We start from the raw sequence: 20859 nt of genomic DNA, 5'->3' as shown, positions 1-20859 counted from the left end.
GATGTAAAACCGATGTAATATCACTCAACGACATCGGTTTCACAACGGTGTAAAACCGATGTAATATATGTTTAACATCAATTTTAACAACGGTTTTCGACCGATGTAATATCACAACGACATCGATTTCGCAACGGTGTAAAACCGATGTAATATATGTTTAACATCAATTTTAACAACGATTTTCGACCGATGTAATATCACTCAACGACAACGCTTCCAAACCGATGTCATTGAATTTAAAACTGTTGTAATAACACTTATTTTTTTTATGTTGTTTGTAAATTATGATCGATCAAGATGACAAAATTATCATAATATTATAAATTCATCAAACAAATCACAAATACAAAAGCACCGATATATTTAATCACCTCAATATTTACAAATAATCAAAAGTAACTAACAAAAATTATTCTTCTTGCAACATATTACATTGTTTTCATCCTCAGAAGGAACTAATATAGAATCCTCAACGTTTACAAATAACCTTTTGACTGCTGTACTTCTACAGATACAATACAAATCCAAAAGGGAAAAGTAAACAAAATCTCCATCTAGCATAGCAATGAATCATGAGCCACTCCATTCACTTACTTGGAACAGGCTTGGACCAGCAAGCACCTTGGGTGAAACTTTCTTTGAGTACCATCTTCGGCTTATTCGGCCAGGAGGAAAAAGAGCAGCCCCATCGTATGGAGGCTGAGTGTCATAGATTCTGAAGTTTGTGCCGACAAAATTTGACCTGTAATGCCAGATGAAACTAACTAGATTCAGCTTTTTCGCATCCAGCTATAATTTACAGGAGATCTTTGAAAGAATCAGTACCTCAACTTCCCAATATATGCACTGCTTGACCTTGATATCTTGGCAGCATCTATTGAAATTGTGTATTCTGTACAGGTAGTTTTCCTGTTCTTTTTAGCAGATAAGAGAAACTTCCCATTCTCAACAAGCACAGCTGCACATCAAAATCCAGTAATGAATGAAAATAGAAACAAGACAATTTATTCAAAATAATAATAATATTATTACAAGCTAAAAAGAAGAATGAAGCAGGATGTGTCATATCCAGAATGCCTAAATGAAGAACATCATCAACCAACTTCTATAGAGAGCTAAATTAAGAGGCAAAAGTGTATTCACTGTAAATTTATCTTGCAAAAGCAGCAACTCACTCTTAGTATAGGAGTAGATATGGAAAATCTGAGGGTTATAATTAACCTCACAAAAACAGAATGTAAACGAAATTTGTCAGCCAAAGAAGAAACAGAATACGAAATTTGTCAGCCAAAGAAGAAACAGAATTCTAGATTCATGAATAGGATTGCAGAAGTTGCTTACACATGGTTGAATCTGCCACCTTTTCCTTAGAAGCTGGCTGATAATTCTCCCAACAATTGAAGATGATGCTATACCCAGCAATTGAAGATGATGCTATACCCAAGAAGAGTCTCTCTTTTTCCCACCTGCAATGAAAAACAGAAGAAAGCAAAGGCAAACACATATCTGTAATCCTGCTAGGAAAGCAAAGGCACCAAGTCAAGCAACAACAAACTTTTAAAAATGAGTGAAATAGATGTTTTGATATGAATTCCTCCGAATCAGTAGTTCGTATCTTGAGTTAAATCAAAGTCATCTAAGTTTATTTCATTGTATTAAATCATCTATTATGTACCTCTATCCATCATCTTCATCTTCCAGTAAAATTCAAAAACAGATTATCATTCTGTTTTGAGTGGCAAAGTAACAAATTTCTAAATGAAAATGGTGCTACTGAATAGTGCTACTGAATAGTTTCAAAAACATATTATCACCTTTTAAACCATTTGCTGAGATTAACTCAAATATTATATTCCTATGTATTTCACAAAGAAGAGTGCTACTGAATAATGGTGATATCATGTTAATGGATCAAGATGGTAATTGTAGAAAATTGTAAAATTTAGATTAGCATGGCTCCACAACAAATCATGGCTAATCAATAAATCTAGATTAGCATCAACCAAGAACTTACCCAAATCAGCGTTGGTTCTTCCTCTTACAGTCAAAATTTCCTCAAGCTCCAATCGGTAGCCTACTCCACTGAATGTTCTTCCTCCTTGTTTGTGGCTGAAACCAACCAAACTCCACCAAACTATGGAGATGAAGACCGATCAGAAATCTAAGAATCCAACAATTTCAACTCAAAACCGGAACAAGAAAACTTAACCTAATCTTACCGATCTTCTTCTTCCCTTCCTCTTCCCTTGCAACCGAAGCTTTCTCAAGCACCGTTCGTACAGCCCACCTCACTGAACTGTGGAAACGAAACCATCAAGATCCAAGTAAAGGGAAAACCATCAAACTCAAGAAACCGAACAACCAGAACCCTAATTTGTTTCCCCTTACCTCTCGGCTTCCTCTTCCTCTTTGATTCGCCGTCGCTAGCCGCCACCACGCACCGATTCAAGCCCCCTTCCGGCGAGGAACCACCCTCCAACAACAGATCCGGTCACCAGTGGTCCTCCTTGGTTCCTAGCTCCGGCGTCGGAGCTTCCCTCGTGCTCGATTTCATCTGAGAAGGAAGGCAAGGCGGCGGCGTCGCGCGAGTGGGGAAAAACCGAAGGAAATCGCGAGTATAGGAAGGCTACAGGACCGATTTTAATAACCTTAACGGTTTCAGATCCAAAACCCAATAACCCATTAAACCACTAGCCCTTTAACCAATTAGATGAGTTAGGGTTTGATCAATCTAACCAATTAACCCATGATTAATTTAATTAACTCCATCTTCCATAAAACCCCCTAAATTAAGATTAATTATATTTTACGATTTACCCCTTTAGGTTCCGATATTTAACAGCGGCGGCGGAGATGTTCCGTCTAGGGTTTACAAGGACAAGCGGCCGGGTGTAGGGTTGGAAGCACGGGCGGGTTTAGGGGTTTTAGAAGTTACGAAGAAATATTTGGGGGGAGTTCTATTTCACTAGTTCTATTTCACTAGCTCGATGATGTTCCGTCTAGGGTTTTGGGGCAAGTTTTATATATTCATTTTATGTAGAAGATGCTTGAGTAAGTCTACCGGTAGACGGTGGAGAAAGAAGAAGTAGGGCTCGGATTTATGAGGGAAGGGGCGCGAATATAATAGTTCCTATTAAAATAAGGAATGCAAATGAAACCGAGGTTAAAAAGGTTATTCGGCGCGTAGTGGAAGAAATATTTGGAGGGAGAGAGGGAAAGAAAAAACGAAAATATACAACGGTTTTAAATTGTTGTTATAGCTTCCAAAACCGTTTTGACTTAGTGTTGACCTAGAGGTTTGTGTCTAAGTGTTGGTCAACTAATTTTCAAATATATAGAGTTTTGAAACTTATAATATAGATACACCCAGCAAGCATGAAACTCAAGGAAATATCAAATTTTCAAAAATAGTTTTTATAAAAATATTTATAATAATTTTTGAAAATATTTTTCAAAATATTGTAATTTAATTGTCCTTATCATCTCACCCGTACTAAGTGTTGCAATACATGGCATACACGGGTAACCTTATGGGTTATGTGAGATGAGTAGTCAATTTTATCTTTATTAATTTTAAGTTAAGTTCTAATGAAATGTTTGACCTTGAGTTAGATTCAGGTTTAACCGTCAATCAATTAAGTCCACATTTCAAAAATCAGTTTCCAGGCCGTGGCGAGGCACAGGGGCCTTCTTGGGTATCGGAACAACGACCACTTTCTAAGACAAAACTGATTCAAGAAATTATGACCTTAATCGATTTCTTGAGAAACCTTGGTCTAACTAGTCTAGGATGTGGCGAGGTAGCTTCGGTCAGTTCCACTTGACTAAGCAGACAAAGCAAGGTACTCCTTACCCCACTTGACTACCCAGACCAAGCTTCCCTAACGTACTATCATCTCGCCCCACCCTGGTACTATGTTGGCAAGTATCAATCATTCATGTGTCCTTAACTAACCGTTCTAGATTAAGCGTTAAGTAAACATGATGACATGACATGTTATATGCATTTAAAATAAAGCAGATGCATGTCATGGCAAGTATGCATGAGTCAAACAATTCACACAATAATTTTTACTTTCTAAGAATGTATCAAATTCTCGATTTGATACATTTCGTGTGGACCCGCGAATGTGTCAACCCACTTTGACACACTTTGAGTTTTATTTTTATTGTTTCATTTGGTAATATTTTAATTTAGTTTTATAATTAAAGGTAATTTATTTTAATTAGGTTCATAGCTTTTAAGTTTTAATTTGAATTTAAGTTTGAATTTAAATTTTGAATTTTAAATTAATTTAATTTTAATTTAATTTAATTTTATTTTAATTTAATTTAATTTAATTTTAATTTAATTTTAATTTAATAATTTAATTTAATTTAATTTAATTTAATTTAAATTTAATTTAATTTTAATTTAATTTAATTTTTAATTTAATTTAATTTTAATTTTAATTTAATTTTTAATTTAATTTAATTTAATTTAATTTAATTTTAATTTAATTTAATTTTAATTTAATTTAATTTAATTTTAATTTAATTTAATTTTAATTTAATTTAATTTAATTTTAATTTTAATTTAATTTAATTTTAATTTAATTTAATTTAATTTTAATTTAATTTAATTTTAATTTTTTTAATTTTTAATTTAATTTAATTTTTAATTTAATTTTAATTTAATTTTAATTTAATTTTAATTTAATTTAATTTAATTTAATTTGAATTTTAATTTAATTTATTGACTTTCTCCTTGAGAAGTCCTAACTTCTTTTGGAGCGATTCAGCCAAGTCATCGGATTTAGCTATTTTCTTACTTAAGCTAATTATTATTGAAAATAACCTTTCTTGACTTACAGTGGAGTTATTTAATGTGTCATAATTAAATGGTACTGAATTATAATTAATTTTATTATTTAATTTTGAATTTTTATTTATTAAATTATTAATTTTAGGATTTATCTTGTTGAAATTTGAATTTTTCTTATTATTAGGATTATCTTGAATTTTTAATTTTAAATTTTTGAGTAAAATTGAATTGTTCAACTTATCTTGATGATTATTAATTTTATTTTGTTTAGTTGAATTATTATTAATTTTTGGAATTATTAAATTATTTAAAGTTGATTTATTAAGCTTATCATTATCTTGGTTGAAAGAGTTAAAGACTTGTTCTAATTTTTTATTTATTTGGGTTAAATCTAAATTAATTAAATTTGAATTATTAATAATTGAATTGGTAACATTTGAATTAGTTAAATTATTATTTAATTCAGATTTATTAATTATTTTATCCAAATTAGATAAGGTTTCTTTATCTTTAGGATTTAAGATTGAATTTTCTAATTTATTTAATTTAGAATTATTCAAATTTAAATTATTTAAATTATTATCTAATATTTTTAAATCTGACTTTTTCAAATTTGAATTATCCAAATTTGATTTAGTCAAATTTTTATCTAATTTTAAATTTTCTGATTTATCCAGATTTGACAAATTCAAATTTGAATTAGTCAAATCTATCTTATCTAGATTTTTGAATTTATCCGTTGAATTATTCAATTTGACATTTTCTAATTTTTTAGATTTATCTAAATTTTCTAATTTTTCTAAATTTGCAGGAAAATTATCTAGATTTGCAGAAAAAGAAAAACTAGCATGCGCATGCAACCTAGGGGTATTTTCGTAAATTACTTGACTTACCGGAATCGCTTCCCCTAATTCTGATTTTTTCGCCGTCTTCCTCTCCGGGCACCGGTTCTTGTAGTGACCGTGTTTTTGGCACTTGAAGCACTGGATGTGCTCTTTGTTCCTCCGGGCTCCTAGCATCGGTTGCTCCTTTGCCGCCGGTGGTGCCGTCCGAATCTTTCGAGTAGGGCACTTATTTTTGTAGTGCCCTCTCTCCCTGCACTTAAAACATATAATATGAAATTTAAAATATAACTTTTAAAATATTACCTTTTTCCCCCTCCATCTTTGCCGTCTTGCTCCCTTGGCGGTTAGTCCAATCAAGAGCGCACCGGCTCTGATACCAATTGTAGGATCGTGTACGCGCTAGAGGGGGGGTGAATAGCGCGTAGTAGCTTTTTCAAAATCGTTCATTTTTCTATCAAAATACTAAGCAGCGGAATTAGAAAACAAAACAGAGGGACACGCGGGATTTACTTGGTTCCTAACCCCCCAGGGTTAGTACGTCCAAGGCCTAATTCGGGAGGCGCCCGTCCACTAGTGGTCTCCTTTCCGAACGTTGTTCGGAGGCGGAGAAACCCGTCTTACAGTCCGTAAATAATGCAAACAAAAATAAATATAGAAAGAACAAGTAAGAAAAACTAAACCAAACAAGTTGCCGCCGATCTGGAAGTCCTGAGCGCCGCGCACTCCTCCTGGATCTTCCCCGGTTGCAAGTGCTGGCCCCGTTCGCGTTCAGAAGCACCACTAGTTGAGCAGGGAGGTTTCTGGCTTGAATGAATTTGTTTCTGCACGTTCACCTCCTTTTATACTGCTCCTGAGTCGACTCAGATGCCAATCTGGGTCGACTCCAGCTTGCGTGGCAGATAGAACTTCATCCTGCTCGTTATCCACTGTCCGAGTCGACTGGCCCTTCAGTCGACTGGGTTCCAGTCGACTCCAGTCCCAGTCGACTGGATTCTCTGGAACTGGTTGGTTTGACTTTGCTTTGTTTGCTTCATTTATGTTTTTTCCATCTTGCTTCCATCTCCTTGGTTCCTGCAAGACAAACATGACAAATATACAAGCAATCCTAAGTCTTACCTTGTGGGTCTAACTTCCTGCAATATTTCATACAAACAAAGAAATCCTAGGTTAGTTTGTGGGCCTCCTTTTCCAAATCCTGGAGTTAGCTCTAACCCACTCCACTCAGGAGAATTTATGCCAACCAAGTCCTCCAGACTTGTTGGACTTTTGCTCGGCTCTGTCCTCAGCCCCTAGGATTTGTGCTGCGGTTCGGTTCTCTCTAACCAACCCAGACTTCTGCTGCGACTCGGTCACCCAGACCAGCCCAGACTTCTGCTGCGACTCGGTCACCTAGACCAGCCCAGACTTCTGCTGCGACTCAGTCACCTAGACCAGCCCAGACTTCACCTAGTGCTTCGACTATGCCAAGACTTCCGCCTGATCCTCCAAACCAGGACTTTCCCTTTGCCTAGCCTACAACTAGGACTTCCCTTGCCCAGCTTCACTCACCAGGACTTCCCTTGCCCAATCTTCCAGATTAGGACTTCCACTGCCTAGTCTAATCGACTAGGTCTTCTCGCTAGTCGTCTGACTAGACTTCACTCACTTCCACACATCCAAACATCAGATCCTGTTTGGGTCAACCCTTGGTCAAACTGACCAGACTTAGGTGTATTGTCAAACATCGAAACTCTAGGCAAGATCTTAGTGCATCTTGCACCAACAATTACAAGTAGATGAGCGTTAAACAAGGTTAAAAATCATATATGACATATGTTCATCATACATCTAAATGAGCTAAGTTTTATTAAATCACATGGATTTTATATGGATCAATCATAGGAAAAGATAATGTACAAGTTATGTACATTTAACTAATAGATGATGATTGAAAATTATTTTGAAAAGTATTTTTAAAATTATTTTATAAAACCTTAGTGGACTCTATTTGTTGATAGAAATTACCATTGATGATGTTGATACAAAATTGGTGTGATATATTGAAGGTTTCAATGATTTTCAACTTTATGTCATTCTTTAAAAATATTAAGTATTTTTTTAGAAAATTGTTTTTTTCTAATAGTATTTGGCATAAGTAATTCATTATTTTTTAAAAATCATAGAATTACTTATATTTTTTGAATTTTGATTTGTAAAATATTCAAATTATTAGATAACAGGCGATTGCTTTAGAAACAACAATCCATTGATGTGGTTATTAGTTGACTGTTGATCACTAAGAGTCAATTGTTACATAGGATTTTGATTGAATCAAGTTGTTTAAGTCATTTAAACTTATTCATAGGTATTTTAACTTTCTCTAACCCTTTGACATACTTGGACAAGTATTCAAAGGGGACTTTCTTAATGAAAATGAGAAGGGGATGTTAAAAAGGGAGGAAAACAAGAAAATAAGGGAGAGGTTATGATTCAAGGCTGAATTTTTAACCTCATGACATAGAATTTGAAACTTCCTAAAGGTTTAGGAACTCTAAAACATTGTTGGTGCAATAGTTTAAAGGAAGCATGCTTTAAGGGGATGGTCTACCTTAAAGGCATGAGAAATGATTTAGGAAGAGGTAGCATGCTCAAGGTTGAGCTTTTGGAGAAAATGAAAGGTAGGGAACCTCCATTGACATGTTGGCATGAGTTTGGAATGAAAGAGAAAAATGAAATTTTGTAGAGTTTTTTTTTTATGTATGCCAAGGGGAAGAATAAAAGGTTTAAGTTAGGAAATCTTCATATATGCTTTAACATAAGAAGTAGAAAGTTGGGCTAATATGCTATCCTAACTTAAACATATTGTTAAACAACAAAAAGAGGAGATTATTGGAGCAATCGACCTCTAGTCAAGATTGACCAAACCCGAGTTGAGTTTCAATATTCGATTAATTATATGTTTTATGTGAGAGCAAAAAGTCGAGTAGGTTAAGGTTGATAGGATATTTAATAATGAAGAAGTCCAAATAAATCATGGTTGACTGAGCACTTATCAATTAAAAGTACAAGTGGATCATGGAGGATCGAATACTTGGTGATTGAAAGTTCAACAAAGAGTTAGCATAGGCGAAGTCTAAATGGGTCATGGAGGACTGGACACTTGACATGAAATATGCCCAAGTGGATAAAGGTTAATTAAACACTTGGCAATGAGGAAAGTTCAAACAAGTCAAGGAGGATTGAATATTTAACAACGAAGAAGCCCGTGCAGGTCAAGGTTGACCAAATGTTAGACATGAGAGGGGAAGTCCTAGTAGGTCAACGTTGACCGGATGCTAAGCAATGGTGAAATCTTAATAGGTCATGGTCGACGGATGTTAGGCATGGTGAAGTCCCAACAGATTAAGATTAATCAGATATTAGGTAGAAGAAGTCTCAACAGGTTAAGGTTGACTGGATGCTAGATAAAAAATCTTGATAGGTTGGCAAAAGAAGTCTCAGCATATCAAGGTTGATTGGATGCTAGGTAAAGAAAATTCTGATAGGTTGAAATCAATCGAATATTAGGTGAAGTAAAAATTTTAACCTTAGCAAGATTGAAACAGATGTATCAGGTAGCTATTCTAGACTAACAATTGACTAATGAGCCCTTAAGCCTCAAGTTCAAGGTTTGAGGGGATTTAAGGGGTTATCAATTGATTGTTAGATATGATGAGCAATCGACTAATGACACTATTGCAATGAACAAGAGTTTCTGAGTCAATCCAAGCACTCGAATGATGATACAACAATTGACTAATGATGGTATAGTAGTCGACTATTGTCCCCGATGATAAGTTCGATGAAGTCGTTGTCCAGAGCAACATTCAAGTTTGAATAGAGCAATCAACAATTATGCTAGCAGTCAACTATTAGGCAATTTTCAACCATGACCCGAAGCCTATAAAAGAGGATTTTGTGGATGATTTTAAAAGCTGATTCTTGTTGGTTTTGGAGGAGAGTGGTGATGTGTTTTAATACCTTTGAGAGGCAAACCAAAGCAACTAAAAGTGATCAAAGCAAAGATTTACTATCATAAAGTTGTTTCATTTGCTTTGTTATTATTTTCAATTGTATCTTTGTTTCCTTGTTTGTGTTGCTTATAAGAAAAGTATTGTAAGAGGTTTTTCTACCTTTGTAAGGTGTCCAAGAAGGAGAAAGTTAGTGGTGATACCATTAGGATGTTAAGCCATGGAGTAGACACCGGGGGTATCCAAACCATGTAAAATCAAGATGTCTTTGTGCTTGTGTTGTTTTGTTTGATGTTTTTGTTGTTGTTGCGTACTAATCCTTTGTAGACAAGTACAATGAACACAATCGAAGGGAATTGCTATTCATCCACTCTAACGACGTCATCAGTCCCAACAAAGATTAGAGCTAGTTTGATAGTTTTGATAGGAGATTTAAGAGGTGGACTTCATAGGTGATAATGAAGGATGACATGTGGAACAAATCATAAATTGATGCATCCAAGCGACTAAGGACCTAGCACTAGCTCTTACAAAGGTCGATTGGTTTCAAGTGAGGACCTCGCTGACTGCAAACCCTACCTACTATGCATTCCATCAAGTGTATAAGCACGATACCCATGACTGCTAGAAGCTGCACCAAGAGTTGGAGCAACTCATCAGTCTCCACCCTTAAGTCGGGCCACGCTGATGGCTCCCGCCCCCTATCGGCAAATGCCACCTCAACGCTACCCACCGAGGCAACTATTAAACTTTTGAGAACACTAAAATAATATACAACAACACAAAATATATCAAACTCAAATATATAAATTTTCTGTAAAAGCTCACCAATTCGGAGCCATGGGAAAGAACAACGACATCACTATAATGGAGAAGTACAAAAAAACCCTACAATATGACATTATGTGTCTAATTACTTGAATAGAAGAAATAAGGAAAATGATAAAAAAAATATATCGATAACTTTATAACTTTTATTGAGTCTTTTGTTCATTCCCCTCATATTTTCGAGTCAATTAAGTAATTCGAAACTGTGTAGTAGTACCTTATGTCATTCCAATTTATAAAACATAACCTAGCTAGGAATCTAGTTTACAATCCATCGTAGTGAACAACAAATGACATTATAATCCATGCTATAATTGCATGTACATATTCCCTTGCACGTACGTATCTGTTCATTTGTTTCAATCCAAACACAACACGCCATGCTTCATTAATTTATTAATTTGGTCATGAAATCATCCTCCCTGCAAAGTCAAAATCTCACCCATAATACATGACCTCACATGTTCAAGCGTACCATAAAGCAAGAGATGGAAGAGAGAATAAACTAAGGGAATACAAACAAAGAGAACTTAATTCCTTTCTGACTTCTCATGCTTGGTCCCCTTTAATTTCTTTTCTGGCGTTTTGTTTCATTCATCATTTTCTCACTAGCTACTTCTTGCATTGATTTGCTGAAAATGAAAATTCGAAAAAAAAAACAAAGTCTTGGAATATATTTTGTCCATCAATCTTAACCTAAAATGACAGACAAGCTCAGTGTTATTTAGCTTGATTGGTTTGCAATGGAAGTTCTTATTTATCTCACTATCAGAAGTGTTGGCGTTGTTAGTCTTAAATATCTAAAATTTCAACAAAGCTAACCGCACATGCACATGTTAATTTATCACTCGATAAATAAATTAAAGCCATAATTAATTTTGTCAAACTTAAATTTACACAAAAGTTAAATATGAGTGCAATAGTATAACTATTTACACAGAATCTATAAATACTTACAAATAAATTAGTATTTTCATTGAAACACAAAGGTCTAAAATTTCGCTAATGAATTATAGATCCTTAATATGGTATACTTTTTGCTCATAATTTAAAAATGGGCATTGAGTAGTTCATTTTTTTTAAAAATAAAACATTTTGTTTCCAGTGTAGCACTAGGCTAGAATTATAACTATATATTTTGATGTTAATCTAAGTGTAATATCCATCCTAAGAGAAGCTTAGAATTTCATGCATCATCGTTAGATACATGCATTAAAGCACATGTCATGTTTTGAAGTATACATAGTGTGTCAAAATAGTCTTGTGTCATGCATGTTCTTAATCTTGGAGTTCATAAACTAACTAGTCCTAGCGTTACTACTAGAAATCTTCTTTAGAAATCATTCAAAATTCCATTTGAAATCCTTTATCTGAATCCACAATTATTGATATCATGGTTATTCAATTTAGCCATCAAGATGTTGAATATGTAATTATAATCTTATTGATAAATAGTATTCCACATATTAAAAAAAATAACATAAGGGAACTCTAATTTAATATTTTATTTTGATTTATTGCTAGTTATTTTTCCATTTCCTAAATCTTATTTTGTATTTGTTATACATTCTTTTTCACCTTGAAACCCAAGTAGACTCGTTTTCATGTGTCCATGGCATTTATGTAAAGGAAAATACAACTCATTTTTGTCTCAATGGTATTTAAAGCATTTTAGGGTAAATAGGATGCTTCAAGGTATATCATAAAAGATAAAAAATGATCATAATCATAACTAAGACACCATCATCATGTGTGATAACGATTCTCATTAAATAAAAATCTTAGGTTATTTGGGGCAATATATTTGTTCTAGCCACCGCGGATGGTCAAGCTACCAGTCAATGAATAGTTCGACATAGGCGACCTCCTGGATAAGCTAGGATGTGGGAGATGATCAAGACCTAAAACACACTTCAAGAAGAGGTTAGACTGGAGCTGGAGAGTCTCGGCAGGACACTCCGACACTCAAGTTAGGATTTTCTGAAAGACGATGAAATGTAGACAAGAAAGAAGATAATACTAGCTGAGTTTTCTAAGTCGAACCTGAAATAAGGCTGTGGGCTAAGTCTTTTATAACCTGCTTAAGGCATCTCCACGTTGGATGGGATAAAGCCCTTATAGCAACCTGTAGAGGGGACCCGATCCGAGAACTGTTTCCTTTTAGCCTTATGTGCAGAAAAAGGGGTATCCGAGAGGACCGAGTCTGACAACCTCGTAACCGCCTATTCATTCTGGGAATGTCGTGTGTCCGTGAGAATATTCACATTACTCTTTAGCAAACCCTGTGAGATAGCAATTCGCAGAAGATGCGAAGGTGGAGCCTAGGATGGAGCTAGCCAAGGCAGAGTGGCCGAGACGAAACTTGTGGCTCAGATGTGGATGGCCGAGCCGAGACGACCGAGATGGCTGACACCAGGCTGGTCGAGATGAGACGATTGAGATGGTCGAGGCGAGGCTGGCCGAGATGAGACGGCTGAGATGAGGCTAGTTGAGCCGAGATGACTAAGCAACCGAGACGAGGCTGGCCAAGATGAGACAACTGAGATGGTCGAGACAAGGCTAGCCAAGTCGATGTAACGACCTCCCTTCTTACACTAATAAGGGGGACGTTACTAACCTATTTTATTTTAACATATCTTAAAGAAATATCAACATGCATAAAACTTAAGTTTGATTCAATATGTTCATTAACATGCATAATTCTAGACCATGAACTATTATAGAGGGAAGACATGAATCATTAAACATATATCACAACCACATATAGCTTCTTTTTCTCCTTTTTTTTTTTCTTTTTTAAAAAAATTATAAGTATATATGCATGAATTAAGGTTTGAAGTCTAGACCTCTTACTAAAATATTATATTACTTACCACCACTCCACGATTCTCTTTACTTTATCTTACCAGTCAACTGTATCATGTGGAGATCCATAACACACTTAATTTCTTCGATAAGTAAATACTAAGCATGAATAAGCAAATTACTACACGTGAATTTATTAAACAAATCTTAACATCAGTACTAGAGAGACTCAAACATTCATTCTTTACTACCTCAACTACTCTTGAGCATGATAAATTATTAAAGTTCCAGAGATAATGTAACGCCCGCCCTTACGTGGGCCCTCGATGGACGGGTACTTGCACCATTTTAGTGCAAAATTAGGGATCTCCATTGGAGAATAATTGGTGCCCCTTTTATACCAAAATGGTGTAAAAGGGTATCCGTTAGAGATGGTCTAAGCACCTCCACTTGACCGTTGTTCGACTCATTATTTGCTATTTGGAAGGCACTTCTGTCTGGGGTCTTTTCTTTTCTGTGGGTTCTCCTATTCGTTTGATTGCATATAGTAATGATGATTGGGTTGGTTGTTCTGATACTCGACGTTCAGTTACAGGCTGGTGCATGTTTCTGGGTACCTCTCTCGTTGCTTGGAAAAGCAAGAAGCAAGATCAAGTGTCTACGTCTTCCACATAGTTGGAAATAGTTTGGCTTTGGGGGTTGTTGGGTGAGCTTAGGTTTCCCCAAATTGAGCCAACTCCGCTCCATGCGGATAATACTAGTGTTATTCAAACTATTGCTAATTCAGTATTTCACGATCACACCAAGCACATTGAAGTGGATTGTCAGTCTATTCGTGAAGCATGTGATGCTCACGTTATCACTCTCCCGCATATCATCATTGAACTCGACACTGCTGATGTGTTTACTAAGGCTCTCTCCCGACACCACCATCACTTTCTTGTTGACAAATTGATGCTTATTGATCACCGACTATCAATTATGGGATTTATTTTACCATAATTATGTTATTAGCTATATATACATTATTACCTCAAATAGATTATCTGCAATTAGTATATTAGTTGTATATATTTTCTTTCTCAAAATAGTTTGTATAGAAATTCCTATTTAATGGAAAAAATCCTCAAGAGGAAGGATTCATCCATTTACTTAAATTTGTGGACTATGAGCTTAAGAAATTAGCCTGATCTTAATAGATTGATGTTGCAACGCCCAGTAAATGTTGAATATAAGTTTTGGTAGGGAGTAACAAAATGTGTAGGTCATTGAGTTGAATATAAAAACTATCATAAATAATGATAAAATATTAACAAAGGTCAAACATGATTGCACAGGACATGCAACTCAGCATTCAAGAAAAAAGGCATACCTCTGGCAAGGGCTCTCACAATTTCAAGATTCAGGGATGTCACCTAATTAAAACAGGTAAAAATAGCAATTTATAGATGTATAATTAGAAACATGAATGTTGATATAAACATCTAGCCACCGAGTAATTCATATGCTCATACATTCTTAAGCAAATGTTGTGTATCTGCTTATTTCAATGACAGCCAATATGGAACTATTAAATGCATCAGCTTTTGAGAGTAGCCACTTAACATATATCTCAAAGAACCTACTATCAAAGTTGTCTTGGTCCAATGTGAAAAAACTCAAATGTTACCCATTTTAAGAGGAACAACATAAACATGAAAGTTGGTAGAAGTAACATTCATATGGTCAGAGAATCTCACCTTTGACCTTACGATCGTACCTCTACTAACTTTCTTCAATATTTACTAATCAATTTTGCAACTCAAACAAAACTCAAAGCTTGATCTCAACCAGGGCTCTCATTGAACAGGTGAAGCATGACATGAATATTTCTAGCAGTCCCATTCATTCAGTTGAGCAATAATATCTAGCTAGTACACAAGGGGAATGGGGTGGGGTGGGGTGGGGTGTGGGGTGGGAGGGAGCGTCAGATTGACTTTTTGAACATCTCCCATGAATGCATCTGATCCATGTTGGCCAACAGTGGACAGGATAACCAAACAGAGCATCATATATGATTCAGATTATTTGATGTTTAAAATTTTATAGTAAAAACAATCATCCACTTAATAATAAAAATTACAAATATTAGAAAATGATAAAATTAACTCAGTTAGTTAACAACAAAAGGTGAAGAAGAAGATGAATCTTACTGAGATTCTTGTAGCCACAAAACCAGCCTTAACGAGAGGAAGATGCAATCCTCCTCTATGCACGCCAGATGTACTTGCTTGAAAGTGCCCAAATGACCCTAAGAAAAAAAAAATTAACACTGCACAAATACAAAATTCTGAATAATGCAAGAAGAAAAGAAAAGAATTTGAATTTTCAAGCACTAAACTTTAAACCTAGATGGTGAAACATTACTGAAAGTTTTCATGTTTTCATCATCTACTGGAGGTGAATGAAGCAAGTCATCACTCTTGGTGTGATAGAGAATATAAAAGGCTCATGAAGATAAGGATCAAGAACTTCAAAGAATAGATAATTGGGATGTGAAAATCCCATTTGTACCCAAGATTAAGGAGGTTCCTGATCTTCATAATCTTCGACCTTTGACGATGTCACTCTATGATGTATCCACTGATCTAATTGAGAAGTTGGGATATTCTGATATTCAAAATGGCTTTGTAAAACTAGTCAAAGTTTTGATCTACCAAACTTTTCCAATCAGCTTGCACAAAGTGACCAAACAGCAGCATATCAACCACCCTCGTGATTCAATAGCAAATTTTGCTCGGTTAGAAAGGAGGTTCACAGAACATTTTGAAGAACCTACAGATCTTGCTCACTATTGCTACTCAAAAGAAGAAAGTGCCAAAGATTATATTCAAAGGTTTTATTTGGAGGTTTGAATAATGTCCGATGTGCTTTCAAAAGTTTTCCTGACTGTTGGTATGGCCTAAGTTAACAACATCAACTTTTCTTTGAAATTCACCACAAGCCACTAAGGGACTACTATCTTTTTCTATAAAGGCCTCATTGGTTTAATCAGACAAAAACTTCAAGAGAGGTGAAGAAAAGAGAAACTAGGCACTATTAAAGCATCCATAAAGAGCCTTGAAAGGAACATGAATGATGAGGAATCAGGAGGGAGATGAAGGTCCTCTAATCACATTAATACTAGCCAGAATGTAGTTGAAGGAACATGCTTCCAACTCTGCACCCTATCAAGGTACCTCATGAGCACATGAACATGAAGAATTGTCAATACTATCAAGATCATGGTTATAAAACAAAAGAATATTGATAATTGAGAGAGAGAGGAAATAATGAATCTGATAAAAAGAGATCACAAGAAGAATTTTGTAGCCAAACCTTTAAACAAGGAGGAGTCTGAATCTCAGATCCACTGAGAGGAAGTGTTGATATCATTGTAGGAGGATTAATTGTCGGTCAAAGTTCTCATGAAGCCATGAAGACCTGTGCTCATCGAGGAGACTTGGTGATCAAAGTAAAGAGACCAAGGGTGCAAGAGGTTGTTCCCTTGAATATCTCTAGCAGAATGCAAGGATCTAGATTTTAAGCATAATGATTGGTAATCATTGCTCGTGATGTGTGATGTCAAGAGAGTTTTAAATGAGACCGAAAGTGTTGCAGTTTAGAAATGTCCTTTTTATATCAGCCTTTGCTAAGCTTGGATTCATTATGACAGATTTGATTATCATCAACACCACCTTAACCACTTAATTGGAAATCTTGTGAAAGTGATTGGGTCTATGAGTCTACACATGAAATTGGGGATCCAACTGAATCAGAAAGTTATAATTATCAAATTTCTGGTAGTCGACCTTCCCTTGGCATACAACCTAATTTTGGGTCAACCTATTTTGCTCGATTCAAAATTATATGCTAAACGATTATGATAGAAGATAGATTTGGCATTCCCAGTAACATCTTATGCATAAGTTTGACCAACAAACTAAATGCCACTTGCAGAAGCTCTGTGATGAAAAAAAATGACCATCTGACGTATGTCATTGAAACTTGTGTTACGACTTAGTTATTGTAATGACATGACAATTGACATGCAACTTGACATGGAAACCTATTGTCAAATCCATCAAACACATACTCAGGTTCTTATAAATACATCACTATTCAATAGAGTTAGGTATACATCTACTCCTTCCGAACTACCTTTCTTAGACTTCCCTTGACTTTAGTGTACAACACATTGCCAATGCCTTCTTTCTATTCTTATTCAGGTTCCCGAATTCCAATGTATTTTAACTTCCCATCAGATACTATAAAGCCTTCGCAACCATCATTGCAAAATTGAGAAGATAAGTTTGCAGGTTTTGCACCACAAAGTTAACACAAACAGTCTGAATCACAGTTTATTAGTAGTCCACGTAACTAAAACGAAGGTAAACTTTGCAGAACAAGATGTGAATCACAATATCACTCCTGTAATAAACTGAGATTTCTATCTAAAATACAAATTAAAATTTTAGCTTCCATAACTGAACCATCACTGAAGAATTTAATACCTACATAACATTTGTTATGGGCGAATATTCGTGGACTTTTCTGGAAGCTTCTAAAAGCATTAGATAGGTCCCACATGTACAAATTGGATAAAGGTAGCATGAACTCATAGCCAAGGTTTAAAATCTCAAGCGTACCATGCCAGAATGATACAATTTTATACCGTATTGTGTCATACCGATATAGTTTCAATTTTGTTAAATATAAAATATATTAACTAAAAATAAAAAATTTAAATTTAAATATTTAAAAATAATAAATAATAAAATAAAATATTTTAAAATATATATAGTAAATTAATAGGATAATTTTATTAGGTTTTAGTTAAGTCTATTTAAATTATCTCAATCATAGCTAAAAGTTAATTAAAATTAACCTAAGTTTTTAATTAAACAGTGAAAAAAACCTTACCTTTCCGCTTCCGCGCACGACAGCAAACACGCGCGGCATCACCGGTCCCGCACGACGCCTCCGGACGCGTCACTGGGCCCGAGCGACGCCTACGGACGCATCGCCGGTCCTACGCACTCCTCCGACGCGTCGCGGCACCAATACCACTTGTGTCAATATTGGTCCGCGGGCGGAACGAGATGTTAAGCTCATATCGGACAAAATGGCCTGAGATTTTAACCTATGCTCATAGCATTTATTGATCCTCCACCAGCTCATACTTGGTACCACCACATAAAAGCAGCCTGTCATTAAAGAACAACATCTTGCATAGTTTACAATGTCTTTGCAAAGCATCTATAGCCTTTTGAGAGATTTCCATTATCTGTAAATGTAATAAAGAGATCGATAAAGAATAACTCTGCCACAGAAGGACTGAAGCAGCCACACGCTCTATAACCTTTCAAACTAGGCATAGTAAAGACATCTCAACTCAGACCAGTTCTAACAAGACTTGAGCCACCTCAGACCAAAAGATACCACCCTTGGGCAAACATCCAAGTATCAGCCTACCTCAAACTGAGCCATAAGTCACATCGAAACACCTCAACAAAGATCAAGCCCAATTTATAGTCTAGAACAAACTATAGCAGTCTTAACTGGAGCTAACCAAGTAATTGATCTCAGTGCAGTCTCTACTTGTACTCCTACAGCTACGTGCCCACATTGTAGTTCAAGCTTGATTACTATTAAACTGATAAAATTTGGAAGATTACAGTTAATTGTTGTGTCCCTACCATAACATACTGATGTTGTCTATGGGAACATATACTTGGGCATGGAATCAAGGACAGAAGATAATAGACAAGGAGTAGATCCACTGAAAGTCCCAAGAAAAAGAACACACCAAAAATCAAGACAGAAAGATGATGATAAGCCCTTGTCCTCAGTAAGGAAAGGAAAGTGTTTGAAATGGAAATTACCAAAGGCAATGGCAACATGGTCCAAATCAGAAAAGATGCTTGAAAAATTGTAAAGAAGAAAATGCAAGTGATGCACAGATACATCAACCCCAACAGTGAACAATACAAGGGGAAGAGAAATGAGCAAGAGAAGAAAAGACCGAGGCTATCAAGACCAAGAACTATGATGGAAGAATTCAAAGGTAGGTATGAATCTGAGGACAAGTCTCATCTGTCTTAAGTGATGGAGACTAGTTCATTCCAAACTCAGAATTCATCTAAGGGCAAGGAGGCCATCCATGAGAAGGAGTCTAATCCATGGGAACATGCACCAGACCAAAGATTTGGACTCCCTTCACCTTCAACCTCCAGGAGAAATCAATCCTGAGAGGATTCTAGGTGCTCAATGTGCACACCTATAATAGATGAGCGCCCATCAGAGCAAATACAGGCTTTTAATATACAAATATCCTCATACTTAGTTTTAAGTGCCCTCATCTATCAAGTCTTCCCAACAACTCTTCGAGAAGTAGCACACTGGTGGTCTCACATATTCCACTCAACAATATCAACCTCTACAAGCTGCGTATTGCAGTACCAACGACCCTCAGCGTGGTAGCACATTGTAGTCCGAGACGAATTATTGATCAAATTTGACAGACTATTACTATCAGTTGCGTCCTGACCCTATCAATTACGCAGTTTTCTTTCCAAATACAAATTTGAGATTTTTCTATCCAAAATGCCAATTAACAATCTATCAGCTGCAATAACACAAATAACTGTGGCTCTTCCAACTAACCTGCTCCATGAACAACAATGAAATTGCTAACCAAATCCAATGCTCGACCATCTTTAAAATCTTCCGCCAAGGAAACGGCTGTATAGCCCATCCGCGTGCTCCAGTCCATGGAAGGAACACTTCCCGGTGAAGAATTCGTGGAAGCGGTCATTGCTTCCCTCAGTTGAGCGCACACCGACTTCAGAGTCTCCACGTTTATGCTCTCCAGCTCATTCTTACAAGTGATCGCAGCACCGCCTACAAAGGAAAGTTAGAAACGAAGTAAAAAAGGGGCAAAAAATCTAAAAAACAAGGTTACAGAAAGATCTATACCGAGCTTTACGATGCATCGAAGAGGGGCTTTGCAACCTCGCTGGATCTGATCGGAAGGAAATGGCGCAGTTGCGATCTTCTTCTCTTCGTCTCCCATAAGTTCCCTGAAGTTTGCGGAGATCTTCGAGGCGAAGATTGTTCCACCGCGTCGTTTAGGAAGGGAATCTAATTTTTGAAATGCCCCTCTAAGTTTAACACAAATTTTTTTATATAGAAGATGGAATCCGTAGTTCCAACAACCTTTTTTTTTTAATATTGTTAATGTCAAAATAATTTGTGTAACCATCAATAACATCTCACTTTTCAATTAAAATTTCATGAACATTTCATTTTCAATTAAAATTAAATAAACATCTTATCTAATATGAATTCATCCTTATTATATATTAACTTTTACATACTCAATCATAATTAAATTATATTCATTTAAAATATAATAAATAATATAAAGTTTCTATCATTTATTTTATTCATTAAAATATTATTTTAATTAAATTATCACTTAAAAAAATAAAATCAAAATGATATTGTAGAAGCATAGAAGTTAACATCTAACTTACACAATAAAATTTAACATCTAACTTACATA

At 35.5% G+C, this 20859-nt stretch overlaps 2 protein-coding genes across 2 annotated transcripts; both read right to left on the bottom strand.

The window, feature by feature from the left end:
* Positions 1 to 338: 338 nt before the first annotated feature.
* Positions 339 to 2597, bottom strand: LOC141825713 (tubby-like F-box protein 8). The gene is made up of 6 exons (XM_074713098.1): positions 2392 to 2597; positions 2223 to 2299; positions 2018 to 2137; positions 1345 to 1469; positions 829 to 961; positions 339 to 745 (listed from the first exon to the last, which is right to left on the bottom strand). The coding sequence occupies exons 4-6, from the start codon at positions 1346 to 1348 to the stop codon at positions 574 to 576; spliced, it is 309 nt and encodes a 102-aa protein (XP_074569199.1). The 5' UTR covers positions 1349 to 1469; positions 2018 to 2137; positions 2223 to 2299; positions 2392 to 2597; the 3' UTR covers positions 339 to 573.
* On the bottom strand, positions 2427 to 20434 carry LOC141823786 (isopentenyl phosphate kinase-like). The gene is made up of 5 exons (XM_074711021.1): positions 20271 to 20434; positions 19959 to 20195; positions 15467 to 15564; positions 14600 to 14689; positions 2427 to 2651 (listed from the first exon to the last, which is right to left on the bottom strand). Exons 1-5 carry the CDS (start codon positions 20365 to 20367, stop codon positions 2427 to 2429), a joined length of 747 nt encoding a protein of 248 aa, XP_074567122.1. The 5' UTR covers positions 20368 to 20434.
* Between the last annotated feature and the right edge of the window lie 425 nt (positions 20435 to 20859).

This window comes from Curcuma longa, chromosome 3, assembly GCF_044706935.1.
Source record: "Curcuma longa cultivar G26 ecotype Majalengka, Jawa Barat chromosome 3, ITB_CL_G26_1.1, whole genome shotgun sequence".
Classification (NCBI taxonomy): Eukaryota; Viridiplantae; Streptophyta; class Magnoliopsida; order Zingiberales; family Zingiberaceae; genus Curcuma; species Curcuma longa.
The sequence above is the reverse complement of the archived record's forward strand: the minus strand, read 5'-3'. Positions and strand labels throughout refer to the sequence as shown.

Coding starts and splice junctions, on each gene's coding strand:
- LOC141825713 (XM_074713098.1), bottom strand. Junction 746..828: donor GCATATATTGGGAAGTTGAG/GTACTGATTCTT, acceptor CTGGCATTACAG/GTCAAATTTTGTCGGCACAA.
- LOC141823786 (XM_074711021.1), bottom strand. CDS start 20,367: ATGGGAGACGAAGAGAAGAAGATCGCAACTGCGCCATTTCCTTCCGAT. Junction 15,565..19,958: donor CATTGTTGTTCATGGAGCAG/GTTAGTTGGAAG, acceptor TTTTTTTCTTAG/GGTCATTTGGGCACTTTCAA. Junction 14,690..15,466: donor TTGTGGCTACAAGAATCTCA/GTAAGATTCATC, acceptor TGTTTTAATTAG/GTGACATCCCTGAATCTTGA.